Source organism: Chaetodon auriga (genome assembly GCF_051107435.1).
Source record: "Chaetodon auriga isolate fChaAug3 chromosome 23 unlocalized genomic scaffold, fChaAug3.hap1 SUPER_23_unloc_1, whole genome shotgun sequence".
NCBI classification, from domain to species: Eukaryota; Metazoa; Chordata; class Actinopteri; order Chaetodontiformes; family Chaetodontidae; genus Chaetodon; species Chaetodon auriga.
In genome coordinates this window covers 1,472-25,000 of record NW_027481911.1, presented here as the reverse complement: position 1 = coordinate 25,000, position 23,529 = coordinate 1,472, and the positions used below count along the sequence as shown (strand labels likewise).

Sequence of the window (23,529 nt, the reverse complement as noted above, 5' to 3'; positions counted from 1 at the left end):
TATTCTCTGTTGTTTTGATAATTACATTGATCTCCTAATAATAAAAATAATACGCCATGTCTAACACAACTATTCTGTCTAGCAATTTAGTTTATTCACAAACAACAACAATAAAAACATGCATTCATCAATAAACAGTTTACTCTTACCTACTGTTTCACCTACCTTGGATCCTTTGTCGTCCCTGTGTGAGCAGGGACCTGCTCCAGTGTGCATAAGCAGCTGCACTCACACCTACACAAACACAAACACACATCAACAACACATCAATGGCATAAATGTGCGCCCCCTAATTCGGGGGCGCTGAACACGCCAGTCTTGGTCCCATGTCCCATGTTGGCTAAGAGGGTGCGTGATCAACAAGTGATGCTGTGTAGGGTGGGCTAAAACTTTCCAGAAGGAGTTGGAAGATGGAAAGGTAAGATGCGGCCCCGTCAGCTCTTCAAAAAGTCGACATTTTAAGCATATTCTGTGTGTCTTAATGCATTTTTATGTGAAATTAGACATTTCAGGCATTTCAACCTGTTGACATCCTCACACAAAATCAGCAGGATAACGGCCACCAAGTTGCGCCGCTATTTATTATAACAGTGGAACAGACAGAGGAATTAGTGATGTGTTGGTCGGACATTTCGGGTTACAAAACATCATAGGCCACCACCCAACGCATCTGAAGAGGGTGTGTATGAAAACCAACACACAAGAGGAAAGGGAGCAAGAGGCATCCAGAGCAATTGCCTCCCAGAACTTATTTGCCAGAGAGGGCAGAGTGTGGGACTTCTCAGAGCTCGAGGAGTATTGCGAAGATCCAGCTTCTTGTGTCAGCCTATGCCTTCGCCTTCAGAGTTGAGGATTCATAGTCTGGGATGCTTATTGCAGGGCCTTCCCTGTAACACTGACTGGTGACCCGCCTTTAAAAGACCAATGTACAAAGGCTGGTTTTCTACACTACCGGCCTTACTACCACAAGTGGAGGGATCTCCAACTTAGGCAGTGGAGTCAATACATACTGTGTAAGCATTGTGCATGTCTTGTTAATGGAGGCAGCTGTATTGCATCATTTTTCTTCCATGCACACCTTTTCTGAGGTGTGCATGTATATAAATACATACACACACGCATGCACACACACACACACACACACACACACACACACACACACACACACATATATATTTATAGCTGTTATGCTACTCACTCACCTTTTTGTACTCCATCATACAGCTCATTCCATTGACAGGAAAGGCAACCCCACTCATGCAGCCCGAATACAGAAGACACTGGACAAGGAGACAGCGTGGACATCAAACAGACCCACTGTCTATGACCTTGTGAAGGCCGGGGTTCCCCCTCAACAACAAATTGAGGACAACAATCTCCTCATCCGCTCAGTCGCTGAGCAGAATTGGAAGGGCTTGGCCTTTAAGGACTTTGGAGAGGAAAAAGGCAAAGGTACATGCACACATGACTTGCAATCCAATCCCCAATTTTAAGTGAGTGATTACTTCTATGTGCATATGTTGAGTCGGTGCTCCCAATTATTAAATGTTCATTTATTATTTTGTGTTTATGATGGGCAAACTTAATGTTATGTTTATTGAGTGTTTGAGTTGATTGAGGACTGATTGATTGCAGCTGTCTGATATCCATTGTGGGCGTGTTTAATAAAAGTCTCGCACCCGCAGCTGAGTTCAGTTGTGTGGAGGTGACCTGGGAAACAGCAGAGCGTCTCCGATTCATTTCTCCTTGTATACGGTGCTTTTTCTCTGACTTCTGGGTTGACAATGCTGTGCTACTGTATAGCCCTACTCTGTCAACAGGTTATGGGCCCAGAGTAATCCACAGACAGTTTTAGTGTGTTTCCACCGTGTGTGATGATTAGATGCTGTTAGCACCATGAGCAGAAGAATCGCAGACACAAGCCGCTGGTCTCGGCTCCTATTTGACGGAGATGAAAAGAATTACGAACTATGGGAGAAGAAGTTTTTGGGCCGCCATCGTCTGCAGGGCCTGAAAAACACTGTTTTAAATGACACCGACACGGAAGACGCAGAGGAGCTGCTAGTGGATGCAGCCAAGAATGCCGAGGCTTTGATGACAAAAGTAGCAGATGACAGCCGAGAAGCTCTGAAGATTTTAAGGGACTATTCACAAGGTAAAGGAAAGCCACGCATAATCAACCTTTATACAGAACTGACATCACTTCAAAAGTCAGACAGTGAAAGTGTGACTGAACACGTGATCCGCGCTGAGATCACAATCACAGCTTTGAGAAATGTTGGAGAAACGTAAAGTGACGTTATGGTTCTGAAGGGGCTGCCTGAGTCCTTCAAACCATTTGCGGTTCATATTACACAGTGTGCTGAGAACGTATCTTTTGCAGAGTTTAAAACAAAGCTACGCAGCTACAAGGACACAGAGAAGATGCGGGCTGCAGCAACAGATGACGACGTGATGAAGGCGCGCATGCAGCAGCAGAGAGGGAGACCTGCCAGCGCAGGTGACCGGGGAGCAGAGAGGGCAGCAGCGGACCTGGCGTGCTTCAAATGCGGCCCGAAGGGACACCTGGCCAGAGCCTGCCAGCGACAGTTGTGGTGCAGTCATTGCAGGAGCACCACACACCAGGACACCACCTGCAGAAGGAAACAGCGCAGAGACCAAGACGACGCATGCAATGTCTCCGGGGGGGTCGACTACGGGGCAACATCGCATATCATCACAGATCTCGCCAAGTTCAGGTTTGATGGTTGAGGTTTGATGAGGAGTTCCAGGCTGAGACACACTGCGTGGAGCTGGCTGATAGCACGAGGTGCAAGGGGGTGGCAGAGCGCCGCAGCGATGCCGAGGTCTGTCTGATTGACAGCAGAGGCAGACATCTGAACACCACGCTGAGGCAGCTCTGTACATCCCATCCTATTTTCTCGGTGAAAGCAGCCACAGCCAGCGGAGCCACCGTGATCTTCAAGAAAGGGAAGGACGTTCTGATCCACAGAGACGGTACGAAACACATTCAGGTACATGACAGATCATATTATTTTCACACAGTAAATAATGATGATGATGAATGTGATGACCAATGCAGGGGATGTTTTGATATGCAGACATGGCATGAGATTCTGGGGCACTGCAACTATGATGACATTCAGAGGTTACAAAGTGTTGTTGATGGCATTAAATTTAAAGGTCCAACAAACAAACCTCCACATTGTGAAGTGTGCACTCTGGGCAAATTTTTCCAAACCAGAAACAGAGACCCTGATACAAGAGCTAAAACACCTCCAGAGCTAGTACGCACAGATGTGGCCGGACCGATCCACCCAGAGTCCAGAGATGGTCACAGATATGCACTTTCATTCACTGATGACTTTTCCAGTACAATGTTTGTGTATTTCTTAAAAAGCTACAGAGAAGTTTCTGGCTGACACAGCCCCATACGGCAAGATCAAGTGTTTCAGATCTGACAATGGTTCTGAATACACAGGAAAAGGTTACCAGGCTCTACTCATTAAACATGGGATTAGACATGAGACATCAGCACCTTACTCTCCTCACCAGAATGGCACTGCTGAGCGCAATTAGCGCACACTTCTTGATATGGCACGGTGCATGTTGATTGAAAGTAATCTGCCAAAACAACTGTGGACTTATGCAGTCCAGACTGCTGCTGTGGAGAGGAACAGATGTTTTAATAAACGCACAAAGCAGACACCAATCCAAGCACTGACAGGCAGACAGCCGAACCTGTCTAGAACGCAGAGGTTTGGGTTGGAGTGTTTTGCTTAAAAACAAGACAAAAGAAAATTAGATCCAAGGTGTGAAAAGGGTGTTTTCATCGGGTATGACAAAAACAGTCCAGCATACATTGTCTACTTTCCTGACACTAAAAAAGTGCAGAAGTGCAGGGTGGTAAAATTTGTGGCTAAAACAAGTGTAGGGCAGCAGACACAGACTAACTTAACACCTGTAGATGACTTTGTACAGTACAAGTCCAAAAGTCCAGATCACCATGTCTCACTAGAACATAATCCTGAAGTGAGCCACCAGCCTGGAGTGAGCCACCACCAACCACAGCCATTAGAGGTCAAGTGTGAGCCTGAGCCCAGGTGTTACCCTTCGAGAGAGAGAAGGATGCCAGACAGATACACAGATTGTAGAATGTCTAAATATGTGTCTGATGACGAGACTGATCAAGTCCAGAAAGAAAGCAGTGGGGGGTAGATGGGTGTATGCTATTAAAAACAATCTTGATGGATCTGAGAAATACAAGGCCCGATATGTTGCTAAGGGATACAGTCAAAAGATGGGTGTAGATGATGAGGAGACATCTTCTCCTACAGCTAACTTGACTAGTATCAGAGTGCTGATGCAGAAAACAGCACAAGAAAATTTGATTTTGCAGCAAATGGATGTAAAAACAGCCTACTTAAATGCACCAATAGAATGTGAGATTTACATGGAACAGCCAGAGGGGTACGAGGTGAAAATCTCACACAAATCTCAAATCTCATCTCAGATAACAAAAACAACCCAAAATTTCTTTTCTCCACCTTCGATCTTTTAACTAACACCAATTTTAAAAAATCCCCAGAGACACCAACGGACGCCCTCTGCAAGGACTTTGCAGACCACTTCAGAAGTAAAATCGAAGACATCAGATCCAGCCTTGTATCACATCAGAACGTAACTTTTAACACATCTGGACAGTCGACTTTATCCGAGGAAACACTGGAGAGTTTTGCCCTGGTCGATGCGAGGACACTTGGTCGAGTTTTCTCCCAGGTAAACCCAACAACCTGCCTTTTAGATCCAATTCCCACATCACTTTTAATGACATTTTATGGATTCTTCGAGGAACAGATTTTAAATATAGTGAATTGCTCTCTTCAGACGGGTGTCTTCCCTGCTGCCTTCAAAACGGCAGTGGTGAGGCCCCTCCTGAAGAAGAGCAATTTAGACCCCAGCATTCTTAATAACTACAGACCTGTATCCAACTTACCCTTTTTAAGTAAGATTTTAGAAAAGCTGGTCTTTAACCAACTAAGTTATTTCTTAACTACTAATAACATTTTAGAGAAATATCAGTCTGGTTTTAGAGTGAACCACAGTACCGAGACAGCCCTTTTAAAGATTTTAAATGATATCAGGTGTAACGCAGACTCACAAAAACTCACAGTCCTGGTGCTACTGGATCTAAGTGCTGCCTTTGATACAGTAGATCACCACATTTTATTAAACAGACTCAGAAACCTGGTAGGCCTCTCTGGTACTGTTTTTAATTGGTTTTACTCGTATCTCACAGACCGCTGTTTCTATGTAAGTTTGGATGCATGTTCCTCTGGAACCCGTGAAATGAAGTGTGGGGTGCCCCAAGGGTCAATTTTAGCCCCAGTACTTTTTAATCTTTACATGCTTCCCCTTGGGGATGTCATCAGGAGACACGGCATCAGCTTCCACAGTTATGCTGATGATACACAGCTTTACATTGCCGTGTCTCCTGATGACACGGGGCCTATTGATACCCTTTTAAACTGTATTTTAGACATCAAGTCATGGATGGCAGAGAACTTCCTACAGCTCAACCAGGATAAAACAGAGGTTTTAGTTATTGGTCCTGAAGCCCAGAGAGAGACACTTTTACCAAAACTCCAAGGTTTTATACCCTCACAATCCGTTAAGAACCTGGGCATCATTTTCGACTCTGAGCTCAGTTTTATTCCTCATATTAAAAATGTAACAAAGATAGGTTTTTACCACCTTAAAAATATAGCCAGAGTCCGCCCGTTTCTCTCTCAGGCTAACACGGAGGTACTGCTGCATGCTTTTATCTCTTGCCGTCTAGATTATTGTAATGCCCTGCTCTCTGGTCTTCCCAAAAAGACTATCAATAACTTGCAATTACTCCAGAACTCAGCCGCACATGTGCTGACGAGGACCAGAGGGCGGGAGCACATTACACCAGTTCTAGAATCGCTACATTGGCTCCCCGTGTGTTTCAGGATCGATTTTAAGGTGCTTTTATTAGTTTTTAAGTGTCTTAACGGTCTTGGGCCATCTTATTTGTCTGAACTGCTTTTACCATACCAGCCCTCGCGGAACCTGAGGCCCTCTGGCACTGGCCTCTTAATTGTTCCAAGGGTCCGGACCAAAACCCACGGGGAGGCGGCATTCAGCCATTATGGTCCGAGGCTTTGGAACAGCCTGCCGGAGGGCATCAGGACCGCAGAGACCGTTGGTGTTTTTAAGAGGAGGCTCAAGACTCACCTTTTTAGTTTGGCTTTTAATTGATTACTTTTACTCTTTTAATTCAGACCTGTTTTATCCTAGCCTATTGTCTTTAGCCTTTAGGCGATTTTACTTTAGGTCTTAGGTCTCTTATTCCATTGTCTTTTAGCAGGTCTTTTTATTCCATTGTCTTTTATGTTTTAGCTCCAGTGTCTCCTCATGGGGGGCCTCCACGCTGGGAGGTGTGTCTGGCCTGCCCACTGGGGCGTCGTCCTGGGGACTCCTTGGGCCCGGAGGACTGGGGGGCTCTGCCCTGTGTGTGGAGTCCATCCCGGTCTATCTGGGTCGGGGGTCTCTGCTACGGTGGCGCTCCCTGTGGGCTGTGACCCCTTGCAGTGTGGATGAGCTCCCCATGGGTGGTTTTTTCCTCTCTTGATTCCTCAGTGCCCTGCCATGTCATTATACCAACAGCTACGTTGGGGTGTGTGTGTGTGTGTGTGTGTGTGTGTGTGTGTGTGTGTGTGTGGTTGTGTGGTTGCGTACTATTTTGCACTATCATGGGTGGGTGTATGTATTTGTGGTTGTGTTCATTTTATCATGTTTTTATCCTTTGTCAAGCACCTTGTGTTGCATTTTTATGTATGAAAGGTGCTATACAAATAAAGTTTGATTGATTGATTGATTGAAATATTCTAATATGTTGAGATGCTGGATTTTTGATTTTCATGAGTTGTAAGCCATAATTATCAAAATTAAAACAAGAAAGGCTATAAATATTTCAATCTATGTGTAATAAATTTAAAATATGTGAGGTTTTCACTGTCTGAATTAAATGACAAGAAAACATGAACTTTTCCATGATATTCAAATTTTTTGAGATCCAGGTTCTGTGCAGTGACATTGCGAGTGTTCTGAAAATTAATGGAGGTCTTTTAGTGTTCAGAGGGGGGGTCAGACAGGGCTGCTCTTTGTCCGGCATGCTCTACTCATTAGCCATCAAGCCTCTGCTTCAGATGCTGAGACGTGATATGAGTGGTGTTCGTTTAGCTGACTGTGACGTCTCTTTAAACTGTCAGCGTACGCAGACGATGTCATCATCCTGGTCAACACGCAGAGAGACATCGATACGTGAATACAGTCAACCTGTTCACTTCCGTATCATCAGCCAAAGCAAACTGGGGGAAGACTAAGGCGGTCATGGTGGGGGACAGGCTGGGAGATCGGCTCAGGCTACCTGGAAGGGCACGTCTGGAAGAAGGGGGGGGGCAAAAGTATCTTGGAGTCTTTCTGGGCAACAACACGTTTTTACAGAAAAACTGGGACGAAGTTTTAGAAAAGGTCAAAGGTCAGCTCATGAAGTGGAAGTGGATTTTACCCAAAATGTCTTACAGAGGCTGTTTTCTGGTCATTAACAATCTGGTGTCTTCTGCTCTGTGGCATCGGTTGGCCTCTGTTGATCCTCCAGCTTCTCTTCTATCACAAATTCAGAGAATTTTAGTAGATTTCTTTTGGGACAGGTTAGACTGGGTCCCTCAGAGTGTCCTGATCCTTCCTAAGGAGGAAGGTGGACAGGGTCTAGTCCATCTGGCCAGCAGGGGAGCTGCTTTCCACCTCTAATTCATCCAGAGACTGCTCACTAGACCCATGGACCTGGTGTGGAGAGCAGCATCCTGTTGCATCCTGAAGCAGTGTGGTGGTCTGGGACTGGGCCTGCCTCTGTTTCTGATGGACTCCAGCAAGCTGAACACCTCACCTCTGCCAGCCTTCTACAGAAGTGTTTTTACAGCGTGGTCTCTACCGAGAAAGCAGAGGCAGGAGCAGGTCGACTCTCTGTGCTGGCTCCTGCAAGAACTTGTGCTGCATGGAGGACAATTGAACGGTCCCAGCACGGGTGGACCAACTCTGCACAGAGCACTTCATACTGCAGGAGATTCCACTCTGAGCCAGGTGGTGGAGGTGACCTGACCTGGGTTGGACGACCCTGCTGCACTGGCTTCTCGTCAGACTGTTCACTGGTTTTAAAAACTGTTCTGGTCCTCTGCTGGACCCTGTTGACCCTGCAGGTGTTGCTCTGGAGGACGCCTCAGGGCAGTCACTATACAAACTGCCGGTAAAGTCCTTGAACCAGAGCAAAACGGGCGTAGTGACGCCCTGTGGAGGACGTACTGCAGTTTAAACCCTGACTTTAAACCTGCATAAAGGTCTTTATACAAACCTCCTTTGACAAGGAAACAGGCAGACTTGCAGTGGAGGATCCTCCATGGCGTCGTGGCAGTGAACTCCTTCATCTCTGTGGTCAACGCTGCCGTAGAGGACAAATGTCCCCCCTGCAGCCAGAGAGACGGTGTTTCACTGCTTCTCAGTGCATTCATCTTAGGGCTCTGTTTGTGCTGCTGGAGGCCTTTTTTAGCAGATGAGGAGAAGTTTTTACGCAGCAGGTTTTTATCTTTGGTTTTAAGTACACTCGCCAAAGAAAGAACAAATGTCAGGTACTGGACTTTGTCTTAGGAGGTGATGGCGGTGTGTGTGAGCTGGAGGAGGATGGTGGAGGAAGCCTTGAATGTTGATGTGGTTACTGTGTTTGTGAGAATGGTGAAGTCCAGACTGCTGAGTTCAGCTTTTACAGAGCTGCTCAGGACCTGGACAGTTTCCAGGTGGTGTGGGGTTATCGGGGGACAGAGGGACAAATCATCTTTGATCATGTGCTGATGTGACAGTAACACCTCTGGAAAGAAACATGTTGATGTAAAATGTCATGAATAAAGACTTTATACAGAGAACAAAAAGATAAACATTGGTTTAAAAATCAAAATCAGATCTCTCTCTCTCTCTCTCTCTCTCTCTCTCTCTCTCTGCTGCTTCCTGTCTGAACTTTACTTTCACTTCCTGCCTTCGGTGTGTCACAGTTTGTTTTCTCCTCTGAAGCTCCAGCTGAAGGTAAAGTAACTCGTTTCAGGTGTTTTTTACTCAAGCTGTCGTTAGCTTAGCTTCAGCACAAACGGCATCGATCTGCAGCTCTGTCCATCGTTTCTCCAAACTCTGAGTTTAACTGTGAACTCTGGACGAAGGAGCTGAAAGCAGCTCTGTTAAAAACATCAGCCATGTTGTGTGGATGTTTGTGAGTGTAAACGCTGGAATAAGAGCAGAAGCAGAGCGAGTTGATCCTCAGTAGTTGATGTGGAGACAGCAGGAAGGAGCATTCAGAGGGCTGTGAGGAGCTGAAACCTTTTATTTCTCAATTCAATCTGTAACTGTGTCACTAAATGAGCTGTCAGAGCTCTGAACTCTCCTCCAACAGTAATGAATGTTGCTGCTTTTTCTCACTTTGTGCTTCAATGTGATCAAGAATCAATCATAGATTCCTCTTTTAATATGACCTGAGAGGGCTTGATTGAGACAGGCTTTTATTTTGAAAGGATCTCTCAGTGGTGGAAAGTAACTAGCTTACTGAAGTAATGTTATGAAGAAGTACATTCTGGAAGTATTTGTACTTTCCTTGAATATTTCTGCAATTTTATATTTCTCCTGTGTAAATATTTGACTTTCTCCTTCACTTATCGATGATCGAGGATCATTCAGGCATAAAGAAACTTTCAGTCATGTTGAATTTACTGAATATTCCACAAACTGAAGCTTCCTGTCAGATTCAGTCAGTGTGTGTCAGTGGATGTCAACGGTCGTCCAGGCATCAAGTGTGTGTTCACTTCACTGCAGCTTCATGGCGGCATCTAGTGGACTGACAGAAGTACAGCAGCTCGGCCTCACACTGCTGTCTGACTGCACTCAGCTGACACTGATATGAAAGACGAGATAACAGCCAATCAGAGGAGGAGCAGCTGATATTTGGACAGGAGAAACCATGAAAGGATGATTTCAGCTGATGTGCACATGAATGATTTGTGTTTCCTCTCCAGATCAAAGTGTGTGTGAGCTGACGTGAGTTCAGCAGCATGAATCGGTGTGAGGACAGAGAGGAGGGAGTCCGTCCCTCTAAAACCAGTCTGTGTGGGGACGATGACGGCCAGACCGAAGCTCAGAGGTGAAACCAGGATCTCTCACTGTCTAGGACTCGTCTCCATGTCAGAGCACTCGAATCTCTCCACCATCATTATTCACACTCAAAGCTCTGTGTGTGTTGTGTTGAAGGCCAGAGCAGCAGGACCCACCAGCCTCACCTCGACCTGGGCCTGGACTTGGACCTGGACCTGGACCTGGACCTGGACCTGGAACTGGATCTGAGCCTGGACCTGGACCCAGCTGTGTGTCCTTCAGGAGCGACCGGTCAATGGATTTCCCCATTTCTTTTAAACAGCAACATGTCTCTGACAGACAGTAAGTTGTTCTCAGTATTAAACTCGTGTTGGACAATTTGACCTGAAATGTCCATATGTCCTTCTCATGTTGTCCACTGCTGATGTTTGTGCTCATTAAATCCAGTCTGACCAGTTGTCCTACTAATGTTCATGTTGTATTAGAATAATGATGAAGGTTAGAGCTAGATTAGTGTTAAAGGACATTTGTCCAGTCTGTCCCTAAACAGCACTGACATGTCCACATGTGGAAGCTGAAAGCTGAGGACAATATCAGCACAAATCCAGTGGGGACCTTCCAAAGTCTCTTTACCATCAAACTTCCTCTTTGAATGTTGGACTAAAATGCTTCACTGACCATCGTCTCTAAATAACAGTCAGGATATTTGTGCTGAGTCTCGTGATACAAACGTTAGAAAACAGACCAACAGAGTCGGTGCTGATGGACTCCACAGTTTAGTTTGTTGTCTGTCAATCACAGTAAAATCTGCTCAGAAATCAGTCCGTTGAGTCCTGCTTTGGTCCAAGATTTGATGGACAAATGAAGCGATGATCCACAAACTGAAATCATTCAGCTTCATGTTTGATTGAACTTTGGTGTGTTGATCCTTTTCTTGTTGATAGCTGCTAGTTTCTCCAGCAGCTTCTGAGTCTGAAGAAGAAAAAGTCCATTTCCATCCCTGGTGGTCTTCCTTTGTGTCTGACAGGATCTATGGGAGACCAGCCTCTGATGGACCTGGACCTAAACCTGGACCTGGACCCAGCTGTGTGTCCTTGAAGAGTGACCGGTCAAATGATCGCCTCCTTAATTTTAAAGTAGATCGACCGTCTGCTGCAAAGAGGTAAACTGTTAATAACATCAAAATATTATAGATTCTTGTTTGAACTGTTATTTATCCAGAGAAGTTTTTTAAACCTGTTTATTTTCAGCATCGTTCTTCTTCTCATTCGTTTATATCCTCACATGTGGAAGCTGCCCAGTATAACCAGTCTTCAACTCTTGACTCCAGTTGAACATTTCCTCCACACACACCTTCTGACTGATGACTGCATGAGTATCAAACAGTGACTTGATTGAGGCTAACAGATGCTAACGAAGGCTAACCCTGATTCCACTGAGTTCCTCCATGAAATCAACATGTTGTGGTTTTCATGTCATGTGACAACACAAACACAAACATGTCAGTGATAACAGCTGGACTGAGATCAGCTGCTGTGAAACACAGAATGAAGCAACACAGAGAGTCTGAGGAAACACACAGTCTGTTTGTGATTGATGCTGCTGATGGATTCACAAAGTCAGGAACGACACTGACGGCGGCATCATGGCGCCTCACATCAGGCTGGAGTTGTGCCTCTTTGTGCCAATTTGTGCTGGACAGGTAGCATCCAGTTAGCTTGTGTGAGCTGTGTGATGCTGTCCACAGTATTATAGGGGTCAATGAGAACTGGAGGGACTCAACCAGACAAGCTGGTGAACCAACACAGTAAAGTGAAAGCTGCACAGAAATGCAGACTGGACTGTTGATTCACGGTGGGATCAGCAGTACGAGCAACACTTTAATGTCACTGGAAACCTTCTGATTCAATGTTGGAATCAATACTTCAGCTCAAAGGACTTTCAGCTGGTGTTTGTCTCTGTGTGGACGGAGATGATGTGAGTGAAACAGGCGTGTTTTGGACCCAAATGCAGTACAACAGAGAGCAGGAACAGTTGGCAATGACCTTTTTTTTGACCACAGGAAACAAGGTATGGAGCAGAGTTAGTAACTCGGAATTAAGTTCGTTCTCCGGGCTGAGAGTTCTCACAATGTCTCTGGGGGCTCAAGCGAGGAAAAGAGAAGTAGCTTACTACAGCCGCTGATGACGAGGAGGAAGCTCTGCAGCCGAAGAAACAGCTGATCGAGCAGCGGTGCCGGCAAGGGGAGAGCAGCGGAGTAGTCGGAGGCAGGCGGGGGGGTCGAAGCCAGATGAGCAGTCCACGGAAGCAGAAGTACCGATGGGGAGCAGGCAAGAGGAAAGCCAAAGCCAGGCGGATGAATCGTTTCCAACAGAGCAGTCAGACAACAGAAACGCTGAGACAGAGCACGAGGTCAGGGACGGAAGGCAGGTAAATCTACCAGGAGGCAGACGAGGAGAGCAGGTCGGGAACGGGTGATCAAGCAGGATAACGCTGGAAAGTCTCACATACTGCAGAAGAACAATCTGGCAACGAGTGAGAGTGCTGGAGAGGATTATATGCAGGGCTGATTATGATGAGCTGCAGCTGTGTCGGCAGGTGAGCAGAGTAGAGCTGATGAGGTGGGCGCGGCTGGCAGGTAGAGTGGAGCAGAGGGAGTGAGAGCGGAAAAACCACTGCAGCTGAGTGATCGGAGGTGGATGAGAGACCGAGATTGTGAGCTAATACTTCATGATTCCTCCACAGAGTCGACCAGGAGAGCTCAGAGGTTCCCAGTGCTCAGTCTGCCCAGCAGCATCAAACCCACCTGGACTCCATATTTATGGTCTGTACATGTACAACAGCTGCTTTCACATCTATTCTGTTCACAATAATCTCCACGCTGCACTTTTTAGACCAGTGGACCGTCAGTCTGTCCAACATGGATCTGATGTTTGCTTCCATGATTTCAGTTTGTGTCATTCATATAAACTTCTGTTCCAGCTGCTGGAGGAGAACATTGTCTCTTTTGTGAGGAACGAGCTGAAGAAGATCAAGATGGTTCTGAGTCCAGATGACCCAGAATGCTTAGAGAGTCAGGGGGAGGATGAGTATGATTATAAAGAGCAGAGGAGGAGCAGCAGAGAGGCATTTCTGAAGATCACACAGCACTTCCTGAGGAGAATGAAGGAGGAGGAGCTGGCTGAGTGTCTGCAGAGCAGTAAGAGGATTTTTCTAGAGGTTTAACTGCTTGATCACTGGAACATTCACTGATGTCTCAACAAATGGACCAAAATATGTTCAGACAAGGACATTAAATTCTGATCTGAACTTTATCAATCACTTATTGATTTATTTGTTGTGTCTTCATTCAGAACTTTTTGCTCCAGTTTGTCGGCGTCAACTTAAATCTAACCTGAAGGAGAAGTTCCAGTGTGTGTTTGAGGGGATTGCTAAAGCAGGAAAGCGGACCCTCCTGAATCAGATCTACACAGAGCTCTTCATCACAGAGGGAGGGACTGGACAGGTCAATGATGAACATGAGGTCAGACAGATTGAAATAGCATCCAGGAAACCACACGGACCAGAAACCACAATCAGATGTGAAGACATCTTTAAACCCTCACCTGGACGAGATGAACCAATCAGAACAGTGATGACAAAGGGAGTGGCTGGCATTGGAAAGACAGTCTTGACACAGAAGTTCACTCTGGACTGGGCTGAAGACAAAGCCCACCAGGACATACAGTTCATGTTTCCATTCACTTTCAGAGAGCTGAATGTGTTGAGAGAGAAAAAGTTCAGCTTGGTGGAACTTGTTCATCACTTCTTTCCTGAAACCAAAGAAGCAGGAATCTGCAGGTTTGAAGAGTTCAGGGTTTTGTTCATCCTTGACGGTCTGGATGAGTGTCGACTTCCTCTGGACTTCCACAACAATGAGATCCTGACTAATGTTACAAAGTCCACCTCAGTGGATGTGCTGCTGACAAACCTCATCAGGAGGAACCTGCTTCCCTCTGCTCGCCTCTGGATAACCACACGACCTGCAGCAGCCAATCAGATCCCTCCTGAGTGTGTTGACATGGTGACAGAGGTCAGAGGGTTCACTGATGAACAGAAGGAGGAGTACTTCAGGAAGAGGTTCAGAGACAAGGAGCAGGCCAACAGAATCATCTCCCACATCAAGACATCACGAAGCCTCCACATCATGTGCCACATCCCGGTCTTCTGCTGGATCACTGCTACAGTTCAGGAGGATGTGATGAAGACCAGAGAGGAGGGAGAGCTGCCCAAGACCCTGACTCAGATGTACATCCACTTCCTGGTGGTTCAGTCCAAAGTGAAGAACATCAAGTATGATGGAGGAGCTGAGTCAGATCCTCAGTGGACTCCAGAGAGCAGGAAGATGATTGAGTCTCTGGGAAAACTGGCTTTTGAGCAGCTGCAGAAAGGAAACCTGATCTTCTACAAATCAGACCTGACAGAGTGTGGTATCAATATCAGAGCAGCCTCAGTGTACTCAGGAGTGTTCACACAGATCTTCAAAGAGGAGAGAGGACTGTACCAGGACAAGGTCTTCTGCTTCGTCCATCTGAGTGTTCAGGAGTTTCTGGCTGCTCTTCATGTCCATCTGACCTTCATCAAGTCTGGAGTCAATCTGCTGTCAGATGAACAAACATTCTACCACCATGAACGTGCAGGGTCTAAACTTGTTGTCCAGTTGACAAAAGTCTTCAAAGACAGAGAACCTGAACTAACACATCTCCACCAGAGTGCAGTGGACAAGGCCTTACAGAGTCCAAATGGACACCTGGACTTGTTCCTCCGATTCCTCCTGGGTCTGTCACTGCAGACCAATCAGACTCTCCTACGTGGCCTGCTGACACTGACAGGAAGTGACTCAAAAACCAATCAGGTAACAGTTGAGTACATCAAGAAGAAGATTGAAGAGACACCTTCTGCAGAGAAAAGCATCAATCTCTTCCACTGTCTGAATGAACTGAATGATCGTTCTCTGGTGGATCAGATCCAACAGTCCTTGAGTTCAGGAAGACTCTCCACAGATAAACTGTCTCCTGCTCAGTGGTCAGCTCTGGTCTTCATCTTACTGTCATCAGAAAAAGATCTGGACACATTTGACTTGAAGAAATTCTCTGCTTCAGAGGAGGCTCTTCTGAGGCTGCTGCCAGTGGTCCAAGTCTCCAAGAAAGCTCTGTAAGTACAGAGATAGTGAAGTTTCTTCATCAATAAATACTCTGATATCTAACTTACTGTTTGTTTCCTTCCTGTGTCTCTTCAGACTGAGTGTCTGTAACCTCTCAGAGAGAAGCTGTGAAGTTCTGTCCTCAGTCCTCAGATCCCAGTCCGGCAGTCTGAGAGAACTGGACCTGAGTAACAACAACCTGCGGGATTCAGGAGTGAAGCTGCTGTCTGCTGGACTGGAGAGTCCACAATGTCCACTGCAAACTCTCAGGTCAGATCAAGCATGTCAGAAAAATGTGCGCACTTGTCTGAATGTGTGAATTAAAAAAAAAAAACAACTCTCAAATTCAAGTTTACGGATGTGTCATAAAGTTTTGTAGTTGTAGAAATATTTTGCGTATCTGTAATTAAAATCTGTGCAGGAATATTTTCTGTAGTTAGGTTTCACAAAGTGCAGCATGGGTCATTAAACCTGATGAATTGACTATTGATCAGGGTGCTGAGTCATTGGAAACATGAATTCTGAAGGACGATGAGTCAGCAGTTTGAGTCCAGCACAGAGGTTGTCTCATGTGAAGCTCAGTGGGATGAAGGACAAAACAAATTGGACCAAGCCAGGCTTCCTCTGTGTGAGCTGCCTCAACTAAACATGAACTCCAGGCAGAGATAACGGCATCACGACGGTGGTTATCAGCTTCCTTCCTTCCTTCCTCAACTAAGGTTTCCTTCATCAGGCTCTGTGCACGTTGTCATAAAAAGAGATGTTTGCTCCATCATTTGACTCTTTGTCACCACAAAAAGGACCAATCATGTCCCCCCTCCTTCAGTCCAGAGGAACAGGTTGTTATAATGGAGAGCTTTGGAGAATGTAAAAAATAAAAGAGGAAAATCAAGATGGTTGCTGCACAGAAGACGAGAGAGGAATGCTGGCAGAAAACGGCTGATCCTTTAAATCGTTCACTTCATATATTTGTTTCAGCACTCAGTCACTCTCAGAGCCTCTTGTTTATTTCTAACTGCACATTTGAGAGTCTGTAAAACATTAAACTTCATCCAGCAGGTTTAACATGAAACTCAGGAACTGGATTCAGGTCTGACACTGTCCCCTCATGAAGGACACATGACTGTGCTCTTACAGACGTGAAGACAATGAATGAACATCTACAACATGTTGATGGAACAGCAAAGATTTGAACACACCCTGAGAAGAGACTCAACATTTTAAAATAAATGTTCTTTTTCTTCTTCTTCTTCAGACTGAGTGGCTGTAACCTCTCAGAGAGAAGCTGTGAAGTTCTGTCCTCAGTCCTCAGATCCCAGTCCTCCAGTCTGAGAGAGCTGGACCTGAGTAACAACAACCTGCAGGATTCAGGAGTGAATCTGCTGTCTGCTGGACTGGAGAGTCCACACTGTGCACTGGAAACTCTCAGGTCAGATCAAGTTACTGTTTGTATTGACAAGCACAGAGACTGTATCACGTGCAGCTCTGGAGGATGAACTACGATGTAGGTTTGACAAAACAGCTTTATTTGTTCACTGAGGTTTCCTTCATCAGCCTCTGTGCAGATTCCAAAAGAAGAGATGTTTGGTTCATGAAAACTGTCCCTGCAAATAAGACAAGAGAGACATGCTGACAGAAAACTACGAGCCGATGATAAATACCAATAGACTCATCAGTTGTTCTATTAGCTGCAGTACCAGCAGTGTCAAATGAAACTGACAGTAAATCAGGACCAAACATGAAACCAGAATCCAAAGTGGTCTCTAGATTCTGTACCTTCATCATTCTTTTAGTGTGTTGAAGATCTCCTGTGTCAGATTTAAAGTGTTAATGTGACCTGAAGCAAACAGAGACAAAATGATTGATTACCAGCTAAAAGCAAGAAGGTTCCTGTGGCTGAAAACAACATGAAGCGTCAGGTTTGTTCTGCTGTGGTCACACGGCTTTGAATGTCTGGCTCAGCAGGTCTGCAGACGGAACGTATTCCCTCAGCTGAGAGTCTCGATCCTCATAGAGAAAACCATCAGGAGAAGAATTAAAGTTCAGTCTGAAACTGAACAGAACCTCATCTGGAGCAGGTCAGGTATGCAGTATCAGTTACCACAGAGACCGATCCAGGTTAAGAGAGAGACGCCTTCATAACACTGAAAACTGTTCTCGGCTCAACAGACCTGCTGACCATTGGTCTCTGTTTGGAGTTCAGCCCTCTGGTTGTGTTTTTCTCTTTTTGTTTTTTAAAACAAACAGCTGGTGGTGGTCATACAGTGGATTATGAGCTGTAGTTTTCCTGAGACCTCTTTGGCTGTCACAGTCCCTGTCACAACCCGGCCTGAGTGGGTAATCCTGACCACAACCAATCCTCAGATCAGGCAGCGATCGTCCCTCCCACCTGGCCTGGTGCTGCTCCACCCTTTGCTGACGGAGTGTCTCTGGGCTGGACAGAGTGGACAGGCCGGAGTCCACGGCACCACCTGCCGCCGGCTGCCCCTCCACACGCACTAAGCCTGGAAAAATTACTGATGCGGCAGGGCAGGGTTTGTTTTGACCAGAGAGAAAGGACTCATCAGGGAAGATGGCGACTGCAGGGTCCATCCAATGGCTGGACAGACTGCTGATGGCAGGTGCTGGTCCAGTCTCAGAGCTGGGTCTGGGTCCAGCTCACCAGAGAATGAAGCAAAGTGGTGCTTGATGTGTGTGGCCATCAGGAGGGATTGTGACAGCCTCAACCACAGACACAACCAGAGCTCCACAGAACACAGCCTTTATGGCTGACTCAAACTGTTCCTCTGAATATATCACACAACTCTGAGCTTTCAGTCAGTGGAACAGCAGCACAGCTGTGTTCTTACAGACATGAGGACAATGAATGGACGCCTGCGTGGAATGAGAGACGCTCAGTGAATTATTTCCTACCAGCTCAGTGTACTTGTAGCTGAAACTTCAGTGTCACTCACAAAGACAGAAAATTTTTGTTTCAGTCTCTCAGATTCTGAAACTTCACTGCTGAAAATATCTGAAGTATATTCAGATTATCTGTTTGCACAAAACCTTTTCAAACATGGAAAAATATTTCTACAGCTAAACTTTCATTTGTGAGATTTTCTAAATCAATCTCACACATTCAGATTCATGCATACTTTTTTTTCACATGTACACAAAAGATGATGTTCGACTGAAGGCTGTGAAATTATTTCTGAACATCATTTCACAAAAACTCATAATATCAATGAGCCTCATTTTCTCCCAGACTCATTTTTTGGATCATGTGACATTGGTTTCTGCATGTCTGTTTATTCCTGGTTCAGTGATGATTTATTGTCACATCTACAACATGTTTATGATGGAACAGCAAAGATTTGAACACATGCTGAGAAGAGACTCAACATTTGAAAATAAATGTTCTTCTTCTTCTTCTTCTTCTTCTTCTTCTTCTTCAGACTGAGTGGCTGTAACCTCTCAAAGAAAAGCTGTGAAGTTCTGTTCTCAGTCCTCAGATCTCAGTCCTCCAGTCTGAGAGAGCTGGACCTGAGTAACAACAACCTGTGTGGTTCAGGAGTGAAGCTGCTGTCTGCTGGACTGGAGAGTCCACACTGTGCACTGGAAACTCTCAGGTCAGATCAAGTTACTGTTTGTGTTGACAGATTTAAGTTAGTTCTGTACATTTAGAGATTCATTTAGTTTAAACAGTCTCTCTCATGTCAGGATTTGAATCTTTCACTCTGTGTTTTGTCTATTTTCAGATCTCTGACAGATTGATGATTTTGAATTTGTGAAATGATGATCAGAAATAATTTCCCAGTCTGCAGTTGTAGATCATCTTTTCTGTGCATGTCAGAAAAATGTGTGCACTTGTTTCAATGTGTGAATTAAGAAAAAAATCTCTCAAATTCAAGTTTGCGGATGTGTCATAAAGTTTTGTCGCTGTAGAAATATTTTGCGAATCTGTAATTAAAATCTGTGCAGGAATATTTTCGACAGTGAGGTTTCACAAAGTGCAGCATGGGTCATTAAATCTGATGAATTGACTATTGATCAGAGTGCTGAGTCATGGGAAACATGAATTCTGAAGGATGATGAGTCAGCAGTTTGAGTCCAGCACAGAGGCTGTCTCATGTGAAGCTCAGTGGGATGAAGGACAAAAGAAATTGGACCAAGCCAGGCTTCCTCTGTGTGAGCTGCCTCAACTAAACATGAACTCCAGGCAGAGATAACGGCATCACGACGGTGGTTATCAGATTCCTTTGTTAACTCAGGTTTCCTTCATCAGGCTCTGTGCACGTTCCCATAAAAAGAGACGTTTGCTCCATCATTTGACTCTTTGTCACCACAAAAAGGACCAATCATGTCCCCCCTCCTTCAGTCCAGAGGAACAGGTTGTTATAATGGAGAGCTTTGAAGAATGTAAAAAATAAAAGAGGAAAATCAAGACTGTTGCTGCACATAAGACGAGAGAGGAATGCTGGCAGAAAACTGCTGATCCTTTAAATCGTTCACTTCATGTATTTGTTTCAGCACTCAGTCACTCTCAGAGCCTCCTGTTTATTTCTAACTGCATATTCGAGAGTCTGAAACTTTAAACTTCATCCAGCAGGTTTAAACATGAAACTCAGGAACTGGATTCAGGACTGACACTGTCCCTTCATGAAGGACACATGACAGTGTTCTTATAGACATGAAGACAATGAATCAACATCTGCAACATGTTTATGATGGAACAGCAAAGATTTGAACACACGCTGAGAAGAGACTCAACATTTTAAAATAAATATTCTTTTTCTTCTTGTTCTTCAGACTGAGTGGCTGTAACCTCTCAGAGAGAAGCTGTGAAGTTCTGTCCTCAGTCCTCAGATCCCAGTCCTCCAGTCTGAGAGAGCTGGACCTGAGTAACAACAACCTGCAGGATTCAGGAGTGAAGCTGCTGTCTGCTGGACTGGAGAGTCCACACTGTGCACTGGAAACTCTCAGGTCAGATCAAGTTACTGTTTGTTGTGAAAACGTTGACGTCTTTCTTCAACCTCAGAAGTCCACACGTTTGACACATACATATATTGATTTGCAGATTTTTTTTCTCTCAATGTTCCTTTTATTAATGAAGTCTGGCTGAAATGGAAATCCTCATTTCTGTGTTGTTGTCATGTGATTTTGATTAGTGGATGTCACTTTATTCCTGATTCAGTCATGATTAATTACCACAAAAGTGTCGCTGAGGACCTTCAGGAAGTGAAGTGTCGAGTGTGAAGTCGTTGACCTCAAACACAGAAACTGTTGACAATTATTATGTGTTGTAAATCCTGCCACGTGATGCTGCTCATCCTGTCAGATCTCTGCGTTTTGAGAGCAATGATTTGACGGACACAGCAGGACCCTCAGATGATCTTCCATGTGTGTTGTTCTGTGTGTTTGCAGGCTGTCAGGCTGTCTGATCACAGAGGAAGGCTGTGCTTCTCTGGCCTCAGCTCTGAGATCCAACCCCTCCCATCTGAGAGAGCTGGACCTGAGCTACAATCATCCAGGAGACTCAGGAGTGAAGCTGCTGTCTGCTGGACTGGAGGATCCTCACTGCAGACTGGACACTCTCAGGTATGAAGAGGCTGCTGCAGCCACAGTCAGTCAGTGTGAAAGAGGAGGAAGAGCTGGAAACACGTTGTCTGTCTTTTTGGTTGATGGTGGATGTGAGTGAGACATGAACAATCACACCTGTAGGAAATCTTTGTCCTTTGATCACAACATGAACACTGGTCGAACATGAAAAGGACATATTTGTGTTGGAGGTCTCAAGGAGAACATCTCCAGGAACAAACATGATGATGACCTGTTGGTCATAATTGATGCAGTTTGGACAGATCTCTGCATGGAAAAAGAACTGTCTGTCAGTTTGACAAATGTCCTTTTTGTCCTCAAAAGACATAAAAACAAGCTTCCAATAAGTCCAAAGCAGTTCTATTTAGTTCAAACTGCTGGAACCTGACAACCACAGGACAGAGCAGGACTTTTGAGATGCTTCATTCAAGTGTTTTTCTCAAAATGCTGGACTGTTCCTTCATTAGTGGAGAACAATTGGACTGAACATGGTCTTCACAGCAAACATGGCTTGTAAATATTTCCATGTGCAGACATCAAGTGGCTCTTCTTGTTCTGGTGAACTTCAGGAAGTTTGATTTCCACACAACAGAGTCATGATGACTTGTCTCAGATATTGAATTTATTGACAGTATTCACACTTCTAATGAACACATGAAGCATCGTTACATATGGGACATGACGAGGAGAACCGTGTCCAATAATCAATGATTAAAGCTCTGTTGGTTTGTCGAGTGAAGACAAAGTCAGACTGATTATTGATCATCACAGGTGGGAGAGCGAGAGAGCGATCAATGAGTGAAGCAGCTTAGAATAGAAGTCAGCAACAGATTGAAATGAGGAAATGAGCTGATGAAGGCAGATTTAATGATGAGAGAGAATCAGTGTCGCTGTCAGTGTCTGAGCAGAGCTGAAGAGGTTTAGGGGCAGCAGGGAGAAGCAGGCCGGATCAACATATTGTGTTTGTGTGTATGAGAGTGATGTAACGTCCATGTTTGCATGCTGAAAGAGGAGGTGCTGCTCTGACCCCCCTCCTCCTTTCAGGGTGGAGCCTGCTGGAGTCCGATGGTTGAGACCAGGTCTGAGGAAGTGTAAGTGTGTCTTTAATTTGACTGATGAAAACAAAGCAGAGCACGTTCAGCCATCTTCAAACTGTGACATCACTGATTCACATCTCTGATGTCATCATCAAACTGTCCGTCAATCAACAGATGATGGATCAATAACTGCAGCTGTTTTCTTCTTCTCTCCATTAGATTCCTGTGAACTCAAACTGGACACAAACACAGTGAACAGAAACATCAAACTGTCTGACAACAACAGGACGATGACGTATGTGAAGGAGTGTCAGTCATATCCTGATCATCCAGACAGGTTTGACTGGTGGCCTCAGCTGCTGTGTGGAACTGGTCTGACTGGTCGCTGTTACTGGGAGGTCGAGTGGAGAGGAGGAGTTGATGTATCAGTGAGTTACAGAAGAATCAGAAGGAAAGGAGACAGTTCAGAGTGTGTGTTTGGATGGAATGATCAGTCCTGGAGTCTGTTCTGCTCTCATGGTCGTTACTCTGTCCGTCACAATAAGAGAACAATGTCCATCTTCTCCTCCTCCTCCTCCTCTGTCTCTCACAGAGTAGGAGTGTATGTGGACTGTCCTGCTGGCACTCTGTCCTTCTACAGTGTCTCCTCTGACTCACTGATCCACCTCCACACCTTCAACACCACATTCACTGAACCTCTTTATCCTGGCTTTGGGTTCAGGTTCTGGTCCAGGTCTGGTTCCTCAGTGTCTCTGTGTCCTCTGTAGGAGGGAGAGTCTCCTCCTGTTGGAGAAACACTGCTGAACAGATCAGTTGAGTCTGTGCAGGATCTCAGTCACATCAGTCTTTCAGGTTATTGGAATAAATTGATCAATGAACTTTGTTGAAAATGATTGAAAAGATTCCTCATTTAGAATCAGAATCAGAAAAAGCTTTATTGCCAAGTACGCTTTTACACATACGAGGAATTTATTCTGGTGAAATTGGTGCATGACACATCTACTAAAATAAGAGCATGAAATATAACATTTTAAATATATATACACAAGTCTGTTTTTGTTGTTGCTATTTACCGGAAACACAGTTCTGTTTTTCAGAAAGAAGTCCAAGTTAGTTAATGTAATGCATAGAGTTATATTTATATCAGTCAATGTGACATTTACTTTGTGAACTTCTTCCACTTCCTGTCCTTTAATGATGACAGCTGTGATCATTAAACTGTGGAATCACTGTTGACTTGAACCTGCAGCTGTGTGTTGATTTTATTCTGGATCTTGTTCCAATCAAAGCTGAATGTTGCTGTGAGTGTTTTCTGGTCTTTCTTCAGGTCAGAACTGCTGACCGGACTCAGCTGAAAGATACGAGAAACGTTTCTGATGCTGTTGTCCATAAAGAAATGTTTTGGGGGTTTTTTGGGTTTTTTTTTTGCAGTTTGGTGTAGAAGAATTCAGTTGGTCTTCACAGAGCCATGACTGGAACCACATCCAACACCTTTGGTGATTAACTGGAGCACTGACT

At 45.0% G+C, this 23,529-nt stretch overlaps 1 protein-coding gene across 1 annotated transcript; it reads left to right on the top strand.

The window, feature by feature from the left end:
- The first annotated feature begins 7,866 nt into the window (after positions 1–7,866).
- LOC143317611 (NLR family CARD domain-containing protein 3-like) lies at positions 7,867–22,778 on the top strand. Its single transcript, XM_076725702.1, has 8 exons — positions 7,867–8,113; positions 8,286–8,384; positions 10,369–10,503; positions 13,566–15,405; positions 16,650–16,823; positions 20,186–20,359; positions 22,019–22,065; positions 22,231–22,778. The coding sequence occupies exons 1-8, from the start codon at positions 7,867–7,869 to the stop codon at positions 22,776–22,778; spliced, it is 3,264 nt and encodes a 1,087-aa protein (XP_076581817.1).
- Positions 22,779–23,529: the final 751 nt, after the last annotated feature.

Excerpts from the sequence above, each read along its gene's own strand:
- LOC143317611 (XM_076725702.1), top strand. The coding sequence starts at position 7,867 with ATGGACCTGGTGTGGAGAGCAGCATCCTGTTGCATCCTGAAGCAGTGT. Across the intron at positions 8,114-8,285 it reads ATTGAACGGTCCCAGCACGG|GTGTTGCTCTGGAGGACGCC; the intron begins GTGGACCAACTC and ends TTGACCCTGCAG. Across the intron at positions 22,066-22,230 it reads GAGACCAGGTCTGAGGAAGT|ATTCCTGTGAACTCAAACTG; the intron begins GTAAGTGTGTCT and ends TCTCTCCATTAG.